A 13,307-nucleotide genomic window follows, 5' to 3' on the forward strand; every position below is an offset into this window, starting at 1 on the left:
CAGCTCTGCCTTTCCACTCCCAGCCCTGCCTTCTTCCCTGATCCCAGTCCCTTCCCTGAGACGCCACTGTTGTTCATCCAAAGCCTCCGTGGCCCAGGCTGCCTCCGTTCCCTGCACTCCACCCCAAGGTCACCTTCACCTGCATTTCAGCCTGGAGGCTTCCTCCACACCCTTCTCTACACTACACTGTCTGATGTTCCTGGGGGAGCACCGGAGTTTTTCTCTTCTCAGCTGGTGCTCGTGCTGCTGTAATGGCTCTCAGTGGCTGGGATCAGCATTTTCAAGGAAATTCCTACAAAGTTTTTGAACCCTTACAAGACCTTTTCCCTCAAAAGCATCAGCAGGTATGCTAGGTGCTTAGGCCAGGCTTTCCTGATGCTTTGGGGCTCACTGGGAGCCATGGGGAGCTGTGGTTTCTTTGCCTTCTCTAAACTGCTCCCTCCTGCCAACCAGCATCACCTGCCGGGATGCTGGGGTCACCCAGGCTAGAGGACACCCAGCAGAGGACCAGGTCTGCTGACCTCTTGCACAAGCTCTTCCCTTCTCCAGCCTAAAATGTGGCTTGCTTTGGTCTCTCCACAGGACATAAGACAGATAGACTGGTTTCAAGAATGGCCGGATTCCTACGTAAAACATATTTATAGCTCAGAGGATAAAAATGCTCAGAGGCATCACAGCAGCTGGGCGATGAGAAACACCAACAACCACAACTCTCGCATCTTAAAAAAGTCCTGTCTCGGGGTGGTGGTCTGCAGCAACGACTGCTCGACCTTGGATGGGAGGAAGATCTACCTGAGGCCAGCCATATGTCATCTGAAATGCTGTAACAGTCCCCTCTTGGTGCTCACCTTTTGTCATGGCCAGCGTGTGAAATATCTAATGGGTAAGCAGCGACTCGAGGAGCCCTTAGGAGCCACCAAACTGTTCAATCAGTTTGGCTCTGGAAATACTGAGCCAGAGTCAGATTAAGATGTGCAAAGAGCCTGCGAGCAGAGTTACATGACCATAAACTTGGTATGAGGGGACACCAAGCAGAAGAAAGCAGATGACAAAGGCACAATTTGCTTGCTCTTAACCCTGCCTCTGTAACATCACAGGCTATCTCTAAGCTATATTTTCCACTGCATTGCAGGCTTGCAAAACTTTTAATGGAACAAGTTTTTCTGGCAGAAGAACATTGATTTTTATCTTTAATGAGCAGCCTCTCTATCATTTAGCTTCAGGACAGAGCTTCCTGGTTGTAAACTGCCTGGGAGTGCTGACAGCCACTCAACTTCAAAAGCAGCCAGGAGAAACTTTCTCGCTAAGTTTGGGAAGGAATTAGAAAATGCTGAAAGGTGCAGAGGATGTTGTTACGGAGCAGGAGGACTCCGCTTCCCGACGTGGAGAAATGACAAGTTGGGATATCAATGACATCAAACTTCCCCAGGTATGTGTCTGTGTCTTGGAAATGTGTCCAGTTCTGACCTGTCATCTCCACTTCACTGCTGATCGTAAATGCTTTCTCAGTTACCTATGCCTCATTGCCTTCGTTCTCTTTGCCGCTTCAGGGTATGGAACACTGGGTTTTACTGAAAAGCTAGAAAATATTGAGCAAATATTGACGTTTCCATGCATTTTTCTTTAAATGTATTGTTGGAAGAGCTGCTGATATATGAAAGATAGCCATGCTGCAGATGTGTTTTCTTTCTAGTCCACTGGCAGATGAGGTGCAGAGATAAAAATTATCTCCTGCTGTGGGTGTTCAATGACAGATGTCCAGGATTTACTTTTTGCCCTGGGTAGTGCTTTATGAGGAGTGAACACAGCACCCACGACTGCCTTCCAACCCTGGGTGCTCAGCCGTCCTGCAGGTCGGGCTGCAGGCCAGCGGGCTGGCTTTCCACTGAGAGGCAACTCTCATTTTGTGAGCACTGAGGAAAAGTTTGCTTTGGGCTTGCAGAGATTTGCTGAGAGGCAGAGCAGTGATATTTCCATCCTTTTCTAATCCTCCTTCCTAAAAATCTCAACCATGCTCTCCACTGAAAGCCCACAGTACCCTGGACACCAATGTTATCTCCCTGTCCCTCACCTCGTCATATTTATGCCAGATTCCTCCTGCTGTGGTCCTTCGACATCCAGCTCTGCCTTTCCACTCCCAGCCCTGCCTTCTTCCCTGATCCCAGTCCCTTCCCTGAGACGCCACTGTTGTTCATCCAAAGCCTCCGTGGCCCAGGCTGCCTCCGTTCCCTGCACTCCACCCCAAGGTCACCTTCACCTGCATTTCAGCCTGGAGGCTTCCTCCACACCCTTCTCTACACTACACTGTCTGATGTTCCTGGGGGAGCACCAGAGTTTTTCTCTTCTCAGCTGGTGCTCGTGCTGCTGTAATGGCTCTCAGTGGCTGGGATCAGCATTTTCAAGGAAATTCCTACAAAGTTTTTGAACCCTTACAAGACCTTTTCCCTCAAAAGCATCAGCAGGTATGCTAGGTGCTTAGGCCAGGCTTTCCTGATGCTTTGGGGCTCACTGGGAGCCATGGGGAGCTGTGGTTTCTTTGCCTTCTCTAAACTGCTCCCTCCTGCCAACCAGCATCACCTGCCGGGATGCTGGGGTCACCCAGGCTAGAGGACACCCAGCAGAGGACCAGGTCTGCTGACCTCTTGCACAAGCTCTTCCCTTCTCCAGCCTAAAATGTGGCTTGCTTTGGTCTCTCCACAGGACATAAGACAGATAGACTGGTTTCAAGAATGGCCGGATTCCTACGTAAAACATATTTATAGCTCAGAGGATAAAAATGCTCAGAGGCATCACAGCAGCTGGGCGATGAGAAACACCAACAACCACAACTCTCGCATCTTAAAAAAGTCCTGTCTCGGGGTGGTGGTCTGCAGCAACGACTGCTCGACCTTGGATGGGAGGAAGATCTACCTGAGGCCAGCCATATGTGACAAAGCTAGGCAAAAACAGCAGCGTGAGTATGAGAATGTCTGTTCATTATATGGCAGTTCGTAAGTGAACACAACATAAGAGAACCCCAAGGAGAGGGCACCTTTTAGGTTATAAAACCTTCCCACTGCAATTCCTTATATTCAGATGCAACTTTTGATTTTGCAACAATGCGTTTTACATTTCTTACCATCGTGAGAGGAGTTGTTTGCTTGTTCTCTTTTTTTGTTGTTATTGTTTTTTTAATCCCTATTTCTGATGGTTAGAGATTGACTCTCAGCCTTCTGAGGCCCAGGAGTGAGGCTACTGAGAGAGCTGTGCCGTGCAGGCAGCTGCCTGCTGTGCTCTTCCTGCTGAACTAAGCATTGGCTTCATTATTAGGGGAAGTCTTGCAGGAAAGAAGTTACTTATAAACTGTGATGACTGGAAAATAGGCCCCGTAGTCATGTCATCAGAGCAAGACAATGCAAACAGAGAACATGAGCTGCACGCATACCTTTAACGAGATGAATTCAAACAATTGTTGATTGCTCAGTAGAGCTAGCACATACTGATTTCTGGATCTGATGAACGTTTTGGCTAAAGAAAGATATTACTTAAACACTCATAGAAGTCAGAAGGATGTCCTCTAGAAAAATCAGACAAGAACACATGACATTCCAGATACTGCCAAGTTGAAAACAACCAAAACTGACCATGATAATAAATGACAAAATTATATTAAAGTTATAATATAAATATTTTTTCCAGTTATATTTAATAATGGAACAGAATAAAGGCAATGATTGGTTTGCTTATATTGATTTTTGCTTACGTTTTAAAGGGTTTTTTGTGTAGTTTTTCCCAGTGTAGTTTCTGAGCCCCAAACCAGCGGTGGCAATCCACCACCGATGAGCCACTGTATCGCATGGGATTAATTTGATCAGCGTACAGAAAATATTTCCCACCATCTCTGCTCCAGGGAAGTGCTGTCCAAACTGCAACGGACCCCTGCGGCTCCTCTCCTGCAGAGGCCACGGTGGTTACCCAGTTACCAACTTCTGGAGGCATGAAGGCCAATTCATATTTTTTCAGGTTGGTATAAAAATACCTTACATTATGCAAGTTAGTTTTAAAACTGTTTTTTAAGACTGATTAAGGACATTCTCTGTTCCAATAAACAAGGGTTATTGAATATGACAAGGTCCAATGACTGTAAAGAGAAAAATTTTCACAATAAGTAAGGAAGGTCCTAAGCAACCTGATCTAACTCTGAAGTTAGTCCTGCCTGAGAACGAGGTTGAGCTAGACCTCCAGAGGTCCCTTCCAACCTAAATTAGCCCACGCTACTATGATTTTACAGCATATTATATTTTTCATCTAGGCTCCCATGAAAACCTCACAAAACACTGCCTCAGGTACACAGGAATCAACAAATCCTGAAAAAGTCAGAAATACCATGTTATCTCAACCTCTTCTCCAAGGCACTACGCATCAGCATGAAGATATCTTAGAGCAGGAAATGGTTGTACCCAAGGGACTGTCTATGGAAAAATGCCATCTGTGCATTATATGTAACTTATATATGGAAAAAAGTATATCTAAGTGTTAAATAATGGGCACTATTCCTGGAAGCTGTAGTCCTAGTTTAGTACCATAACCACTGAACTGTCTCCTGTTTTGCAGTCTTTCACTTATGTGCAGGTTAAAATTAATTCGCCATGGAAGCTAATGGAAATTAATCTTCTGATAAATATTTCTAATGTGAGAAAAATGGAAATGACTGCAGGGACACTGTAGCTAGGCTGCAGAAGACCTTGTGGCTTCGTGGGGTGTCTCTTCTGCACATAAATGTGGTGCACTTGTTTTATTACTTCAGAGAATTTCTACTCCATCACACTTCATCTGAGATATGTTTATTACGTTAATAAGTCTTATTAAATACAAAGAATTAAATCAAGCCACATGTGTGGTTTTGGCCTGTGCTACAAATTCTGCTCCAGTAAGATTAATAACAAGGTTTTTTCTAACTTGAACATGTCTTTTCTAAAGTCCAAAGGAGCTCATGACCATCCACGTCCAGAAACAAAACTAGAAGCAGAAGCACGAAGATCAATCCAAAAAGCACAGACAGCTTTTTCTCCATCTTCTCCGAGATTAAAAAGAATCCAGGAGATTGAGGTAACTCTTATTACTGCTCAATGAAAATGTGGGGTTAGTGATCCATAGTTCAAGGCATGGTGGAGGCAATTTGGGCTTTGGGTCTGGGTGGGAGCCGGCTTTATATCTCCTCATTCTGCCGCCCCATGGTTAGGCCAAGAAGGAGCAGGGCTGCCCCGAGCATCCTCCTCTGCACAGCATTGTCATCCACTGCTGTCTGGAGCCTCTCTGGGCAGGGGATTACATCTGTGCTGGTAAACAAAGCAGGACCAGAGGGCAGGCTCATTCAGATCACCATTCACATGGTCCCTGCCATGGATTTGGCCAGTGCTAACTTGTGCTCACAGACAAAATGCCCTGGCACAGGTCGGGAGGACAGCGTGTGCCAGGGACCATCCCCTGGCAGGATTATGGACAAGGTTGCATCAGGTTTGGATCTCTTCCCTGTACACAGCTGTCTTTGAAGCCACATGTGCTCCTATGTGCTGTCATGCTACAAGCCACAGGCAACAAGAACCTCAAGTAGATGCTGTGAAAAATAGCTCTTGGTGGGCTGCAACACAGCCCGTGCATCATTTCACTTCAGGTCCAGGGGTTTTCCAAGGCCAGGATGTCACCAACGACAGCCCTTGGCCTCCTTTAGTTCAGCAGCTTGGACTTAGCTTTAGACTCTCAGCTCTTTCCTTTTTAAAATGCAAAAGTTGCCTTTAAAAAAAATATCCTACCAGTTGTTTGTTAGTGCTGCTCCAGAAATTAAATTACTTACAAAGAAGTGTGGGAATAAAGTAATTAGATATTTAGTCTAACCCGTATTGGCATTGAAGGAGAATGTTAGAAGGTTCTAATTTGATTTAACTTACAGAATTCATTGCACCACCCCATGAAAGAATTCTAACAAATGAACACTTGAAAACTGAAAAATACTTTTGGCAATAACTGAACTCAGGAGGAAGATCTGTGTATGTGTGTACACATACACACACAGAGTGTAATATTTTCCTATAGAATACAATATATAACATTACCTATATGATATGCCTATTACATACTGTGTATTGCATCTTGACAAAACAAACTTGCAATTAGAGAAGGCAAATCCAGAAACCCTTACTCCAGTCCCCCAACCATTACTTAAGAAAATCCAATTACTTCAGTAACAGGCCTGGATCATTTTACTCACAAACTTAATGCCCATCAGGGAGAGAGATGGTCTCCTGCAGGGTGGCTGTTCCTGAGCAGGATTTGGCCACCTGCAAACCCTTAAGGGCTGTGAGGGCACCCTCAGGTGCAGGAGGCACTGCTGCATCTTTGGAGAGACAGGAGGTCATGTTTTCTCCACATTCACATGTGTCCCGAGGTCCTCCACTAACAAGGAGGAGGTGCTGCAGAGAAACCAAGGCACCCTCCACCTCTGCTTATCCTGCCTAGGTTTTGCTAGGGTAGATAAGGTGAAGGTGCATCCCCTCTGCATGGTGTGCTCCACTTGTTCTCTGGTTCTCCAGGAGGGCTTTGAAGGCAGAGAGTGCTTTAAAGGACTTACAGAAGCACTGACATTACAACTTTGTCTCTTCTGCATGTGAAAACGCTTGTGAAAGCACTATGGACTGTCTTGTGCCTGATGGAGGGAACCAGGTTGAGCAGTGAGGCTGTCTCCAGTGACCTTTCTTCCAAAGGCTGTGTTACACACAACTGTACACCACCAGTCTTTACACGCAGTTTGTTTTTTCATGTACTAGAGGTGGTGCATCCTCCCCAGCCAGGTGTTTGGGGTAGTAACCAGTAACCCTTCAGCTACAGGCAGAAGGGCTAACTGGACTGGATAGGGACAGACTTCTTCAAATGGATGACGTGGGAAAGCAAGGGGATCCAGGACCCCAAGAAGACGACTAATAGAGTGAACAGAGGAAGTTAAACCCATTTGAACAGAATATGAATTTAGGAGCTGTGGCTATTTCTACTGGAAATACTCAGGAGTACACTAAAACCCAGAGCTCGTGAGAGACTGGTAGCAGCCTCTTGACACAAGCACCTGGGAACACAAGAACACATAAGAAAAAGCCACTGTGTAAATCTCTAAACAAATACAGAAACAATGATTTTCGTATCACTGGTTTAATTCTGTCCCCATGAACACTAAAATAGCCCTCACCTAGGAAATGTTACTGAGTCACACGTCTTTTTTTCTTTTATACCTGAGCCTACTGGACTTACTGAGGTCAAGTTCCCTCAGCAAGGGAACTTGCAAGGGAACATTCCCTCAGAATGCCTTCTCCTTTCCCTTCCTACAATATCTTCCTGGTGTTTTCACTTCGAATTATGTGGGAGTAGAAACAGACCAAAGATGTCATAAATATCTAATTGTAGAGCCTGCTCTTCAGCTGGTCTGTCTCTGTGCAGTCAGAGTGATACCATTTACCCTCAGCTGGCTTTGGAGTTCGTGGCTCTCCGGTATGTTTTTCTTGAGAATAACCACCCACATTCATGTTCTGCCAAGACTGGTTGTGATACAACTAACCCAGGAGTCTGATTTGACACACAGAACTCGTGTTGCTGAATCAGCAGAAAGTCTGCTGAAAAGATTCAATTTTAATGTGCTCACAAAAGGCCAGGGAGGAGAACTTCAGAAAAGTGCATGAGCCCAAAATAGGGCAAGTCATACATTCTCTACAGCCTCAGCAGGTCTTTAGGTGAAGGTGGGCTGGGTCCTACATCAGGTTGTTGCAATGTCTTCTCACGGTGAGTGGAGAACAGCTGAAAGGAGCTTTGGTACTCCGGCAGTCAGCAAAATCACTATAATTAAATGGACACAAAAGCAGAATTACAAGGAAGAGAGACCTGTGAGTACTCATCAGAAATGATAGCACAGAATGAGTGTTCTGAAAGGAATTAAAGTTTGCAAAATTATAATCCAATAATTAGAGCAATTATAGAAGTTGTGAAGTGTCCAGAACAAAAGACCCAGGAGAATAAGTCTTGTGTGCTGCTCCCTCCCTAATTAAATTTGTTTGTGGGGTAAAGATAGGGAAAGTTATCAGTTAGAAATAGAGTCTTGAAAAGCTGAAGCAGAATATTATTCTAGTGAAAAGATGACTTCAAAACAATCAATTTTTAAAAAGCATACTTAGCTTTTCCAAACTCCATAGGAAAAAAAAAATAATTCTGTGGTGTCAAACGTATTAGCATAATTTCATTTTCAGGTGCTTCTTCAGTATATGCTGGCAGGGCTGTGAAGGCTGGATATAACAATTCTTTCAGTGTAAATCAGGCGTTGGGCAAAAACTGGTGAAACAAACCTAGACCTGTGATCTGGGAGCCCTCTTTGGTTTGCCCCTAAAGCCCACTGGCACTGCCCTGTAAGGAGGCTCTGCTATGGCGTCTGCTTCATTACCTGTATTAATTGAATGTGTTTGTTAGGGTCTAGAACAGGATGGTTTTTATTTCATAGAATCACAGAATGGCTGGAATTGGAAGGGACCTTAAAGATCATCGAGTTCCAACCCCCCTGCCATGGGCAGGGACACCTCCTACTAGACCAGGTTGCTCTAAGCCCCATCCAGCCTGGTCTTGAACCCCTCCAGGGATGGGGCAGCCACAGCTTCCCTGGGCAACCTCTTCCAGTGCCTCACCACCCTCACAGCAAAGAATTTCTTTCATGCTGCTGGACTACACCTTGTTTTACTAAACCATGCCTTGTTTTCCCAAGTCTCTGCCAGGTGCAACGCCGACGCAGGAGGCTTTGCCTTTGCTCCTTTCCAAGCCAGACGCTGACCTGCAGCCTGCTCCTTTCAGGGGACATTTCAGCAAAAGCTCCCGGGAGCTGACACTGGGCAGCTCCTCTGGGCGGCCACAGTTCCCAAAGGCAGCTGGGGAGGACGGGGGCTCTGGAGAGGCACCAACCTGCAGCAGGAGCCCATCCCTGGGGAGGACCTCCATTGCTGGGAGGTCCTGCCGCGGCCCTGCCATCCCACCCTGCACAGCCCCTTCCCCCCGGCACTGCACCCACCCTGGCAGCCAGCACGTCCTGCCCGTGACAAAGGGTGACCATGGCCCCTTCAGGCCTAACGCTGGCCCTTTGGGGAATGGGTCCCCACCGGCCTACAGCAGCAGCTGCCTCCTTCCACCACCCTACCCTGAGCCCCATGGCGGGCCCTGCCCCATGGCAATCCACCCACAGCTCCCGCCACCTCCCAGGGGAAGCCAAGGAGATGGGGGTGAGGGAGGGCGATGTACAGGTCTCAACTACTGCCAGGATGACACGTTTTTTGACCTGTACCCCTTACGGTGACCAGGTCTAAATGTCCTCACTCCCCCTTCCTCTGGCAACAGGCCTAATTCTCCATCCCCATTGTCACGTGGATGTGAAAGTGCTACCGTGCCAAATACCTCTTTGGCTACTCTTGCAGGGCTCAGGAGGGGCTTTCGTACCTGAAGACTTGTCTTTGTTCTTTTTTTATTGTTACCTGTCATATTTTCCCCCACTATTTCATTGATCTAATAAAAGGCATCAGCTCTTCTTACAGACCAACTCACTGCCATTCTGGTTTGGTAGCATTTCAATCCCCCTCAATACTCAGGTTGTTCGAGCCCATGGGACTGTGGAAGGGGCAGATGGACAACCTCAAGGATCACAGCTGTCATGTGCGACGCTCTGCACTCTCCCAGCTTCTTCAGGTGGTGATCTAAGTCCCTCCACTGGACCAGCCCCATAAACGTACTGTATAGAATCACCACAGAACGGTTTGGGTTGGAGGGGACCTTCAAAAATCATCTAGTCCAACCCCTCTGCCATGGGCAGGCACATTCTTCACTAGATCTGGTTGCTCAAAGCCCCATCCAGCCTGGCCTTGAACACCTCCAGGGATGGGGCAGCCACAGCTTCTCTGGGCAACCTGTTCCAGTGTCTCACCACACTCACAAAAACATTTCCTCCCCAAGTTCCATTTAAACCTACTCTTTTTCAGCTTAAAAACACCGTCTCTCATACAGGCCTCGGTAAAAAGTCTTTCTCCATCTTTCTAATAAGCCCCCTTCATATATTGAAAGGCTGCAATAAGATGTCCCCAAAACCTGGTCTTCTCCAGGCTGAACAACCCCAACTCTCTCAGCCTGCCCTTGTAGCAGAGGTGCCCCAGCCCTCTGATCACTTCTGTGGCCCTCTGTACTCATGTCGACTGGTCCATGTCTTTCCTGTGCTGAGGACCCCAAAGCTGGACATGGGACTCCAGGTGGGGTCTCACCAGAGCAGAGCAGAGGGGCAGAATCACCTCTCGCGACCTGTTGGCCACAATTCTTTTGATGCAGCCCATGATCCAATAGACTTTCTGGGCTGAAATTGCACACTGCTGGCTCCCGTCCTATTTGTCATCCACTAGTACACCTATGTCCTTCCCTGCAGGGCAGAACCCAGTTTCATACACATATATATTCAAGGTGCCTTGTTGCTTTTTCAAGCACTTGTCACTTCTTTATTGTGGACTGTAACAAATCCTTCGGCATCTTTTCCATACATCATCCCCTTTTCTGACTACTACCGTTTCAGCAAGAGCTGTCAGTTCTCTACATTTGTTTTAAAAAGCAGGGTGCCAAATATGAATTTTCTTGCCTGAATTTTGTGACCAGCTCAGAGACCTTTGGCAAAGATTCCTTTATCTTTTCCCATAATCCACATCTGCGTGGCTTCCCTGCATGACTGGGCTCTGCTGCTCCCAGGGCTGGGTTTCAGGGACCACCAGCCCTCACCCTGCAGAGGGTGGTGCTGACAAAGTCCCCACTGTCACCTCTGCAAGGACGAGCTGGGGGATGTCAGGTCCAGAGCCACATTTCATGGCTGGTTCCTTTAACCACCATGAAGGTAGACAGCCTTAGCTCCACAGGCTGCCCAGCTGGTGGTCCTAACCATGTTCTGCCCTCCCTGTGGTGCAAGCTGTGCCCTGGCGGTACGAGGCAAAAGAAACCTTTTATTGGGATGAGACTGGGAGGACAGTATTATGAAACAAGTGGCAATAAAAACTTCTTAGTATCTCAGACTGTGCGGTATTTCCTGTCCATCAAACTTCATTCTTACCTTTTTTTTTTTTCTTTCTAGTTTTCTTCTTTTTAGTTTCCCTCTTTTTAAAAAAAAGACTTTGGAATATAGCGGTTACTAGGGAAATCACTCTCAATGCAAAGGGCGGAGTTTAGAGACATTTACGAGACAAGAACAAATTATATTTATAGAGTGTTTCAAAATGTTTATTGCGATTTTTGAAACAGGGGATGTGTAGTGATTTGTTTTATATGGAAACAATCTAAATGTAGATCACAAAATGACAAGTCCACTGTTGCATGTGAAGGTCAGTTCACCAAACTTTTATTCAGCCTGTGAGTTAGTCCCACACTAACACCAAATTTTGTGTGGTTTATGATGATTCTTCAGATCAGTAACTCAGAGAAGCAAACTTTGATCAAGGGTAATAACAACCTCCACCTCTAAGACAGAAAAGGGGAAATCAATGGGAGCCGTAAGCACTTGTGCTCCAGGAGGTGAGTTGCAGGGCGAGGGCCAGGCAGGTCCCCCAGGGCTGTGTGTCCCATAGCTGAGATTCCTCTGCCACTGCCAAACCGGTCCCACCAGCGAGGGACTAAACAGGGCATGGGCTCTGCCTGTTGCCATCCTTCTCTGTCTCATCAGCCTCTCCTCTCAACTCCAGACCATGCAGACGTGTGGCTGGGAGGCTCCTCAGACATTGTTCCCGCACAAAACTACCATCCATTCCTTTCACACCCACCAACCCCTTCCTCAGTTTTTAAAAACTTCCAGCAAAGGGGATTTGGTAACAAATCCCACAGCCTGTTCCACAGCTTCACTCTCCCAATCCCAACTGTTAGCACTTTTCCCTCACGTTTGATTTTCTTTCCTGCGGATAAACCATTTCTTCAAGTCTTTGAAGATGGGTATTGTCCAGTTACCGAGTTTCACAGACTTCCTCAAGGACTATTAGTACCAAACCGTCCTAAAAGACAATCATTACCAAAGCTGTCTTCCTGCCTGAGAAGCAGGAAGCTTTACGTTGGTTTGCCTTTAGGTCTGAACCAAAAGGTTTCCAAAACAAAACCTTTTCCTGTGAGCACAGCCCCTATTCATGCAGTGTTCATCACACCCAGTACGTTTCTGAGAGGAACACATCTCAGGCTCAAGGAGGACAGGTTATGCCTTTTTAAAAAGGAGGAAGCTAAGACTTGATGGTTTTTCTAAGGCTAAACACAGAAAGGCTTTCCAGATTTACGAGCTGCCGGGGTCAGTTTGACTTTTCCATGTTCTTGCACTGACTTCTGTGCTGGCAGCAACTCCCTCCACTTTTGGTACAATCAGCATGGTAGGTCAATATAGCACCAAATTTATATTCTTTTGGCTCCAAATAGGAAGATACCAATCCCAGCTCTGACCTTCACAAAAATGACTTTTTTTGCAACATATTTGGAATATGTGAAAAGAAATATATGTATGTCACTCCTTTAAGCCTCTCATAACTAGCTCTATTGTGCCCAGTTGGGTGGTGGCAAGAATCACAGGGGAACGATGCTACTAAACGCGTTATCCTCTGCAATTTTAAGAAAATATGCTGAACACTGAGATTATTCAGGATAGCTTCATGAAGAAACACCAATTGATATGCGAGGATCCACTCACAGGTAACTGTAACCTGATTCTCTGCTGCAGAAAATGGTTAAGACACAGCTGCTGTAAACTATCAGGAAGGCAGCAGAGATGCAAGGAGGTCAGGGTGTGGATGATCACACAGGCAAAATGTTTTGTTCTGGCTTATCAGAGTTTCAGGTGGCTGTAGCTACTGCCAAAGCTTATGCAAATATCCCTGTGGATGGTCTGCACACTGACAGCTTTCCCTAGCTCGTAGCTTTGAAAGCACTGGCCTCAATATTTAAGGGATAATTCTTTGGGAGTAATCCCTATGCTTGCTCTGAAGCAAATATTTTTATATATTTATATATATATATATATATTTTATATATTTATATATTTTATATATATTAAAATATATTTTCTATTTTTTATATTATTTGTTTATATATTTTATAATACATTTTTATATTTCTTTCAGGGCCCTCCTGAGGCCATGAGAGAACCACAGCAATGTTGCTTGGAATGATACATTACCCGGGCTGTATCTTACAGAAACACAGCTTTTAGGAGGGTTTGGTTTTTTTTTGACTCATGCAGTATTTAAAGATTAATCTAGACA

General features: G+C 45.9%; 1 protein-coding gene across 1 annotated transcript; it reads left to right on the plus strand.

Moving 5' to 3' along the window:
• The first annotated feature begins 1,219 nt into the window (after nucleotides 1–1,219).
• On the plus strand, nucleotides 1,220–9,579 carry GCM1 (glial cells missing homolog 1 (Drosophila)). The gene is made up of 5 exons (XM_014948922.1): nucleotides 1,220–1,429; nucleotides 2,701–2,953; nucleotides 3,890–4,002; nucleotides 4,960–5,088; nucleotides 8,771–9,579. The coding sequence occupies exons 1-5, from the start codon at nucleotides 1,328–1,330 to the stop codon at nucleotides 9,350–9,352; spliced, it is 1,179 nt and encodes a 392-aa protein (XP_014804408.1). The 5' UTR covers nucleotides 1,220–1,327; the 3' UTR covers nucleotides 9,353–9,579.
• The last annotated feature ends 3,728 nt before the right edge of the window (nucleotides 9,580–13,307 follow it).

Source organism: Calidris pugnax, unplaced genomic scaffold, assembly GCF_001431845.1.
Source record: "Calidris pugnax isolate Ruff unplaced genomic scaffold, ASM143184v1 scaffold141, whole genome shotgun sequence".
NCBI lineage: Eukaryota > Metazoa > Chordata > Aves > Charadriiformes > Scolopacidae > Calidris > Calidris pugnax.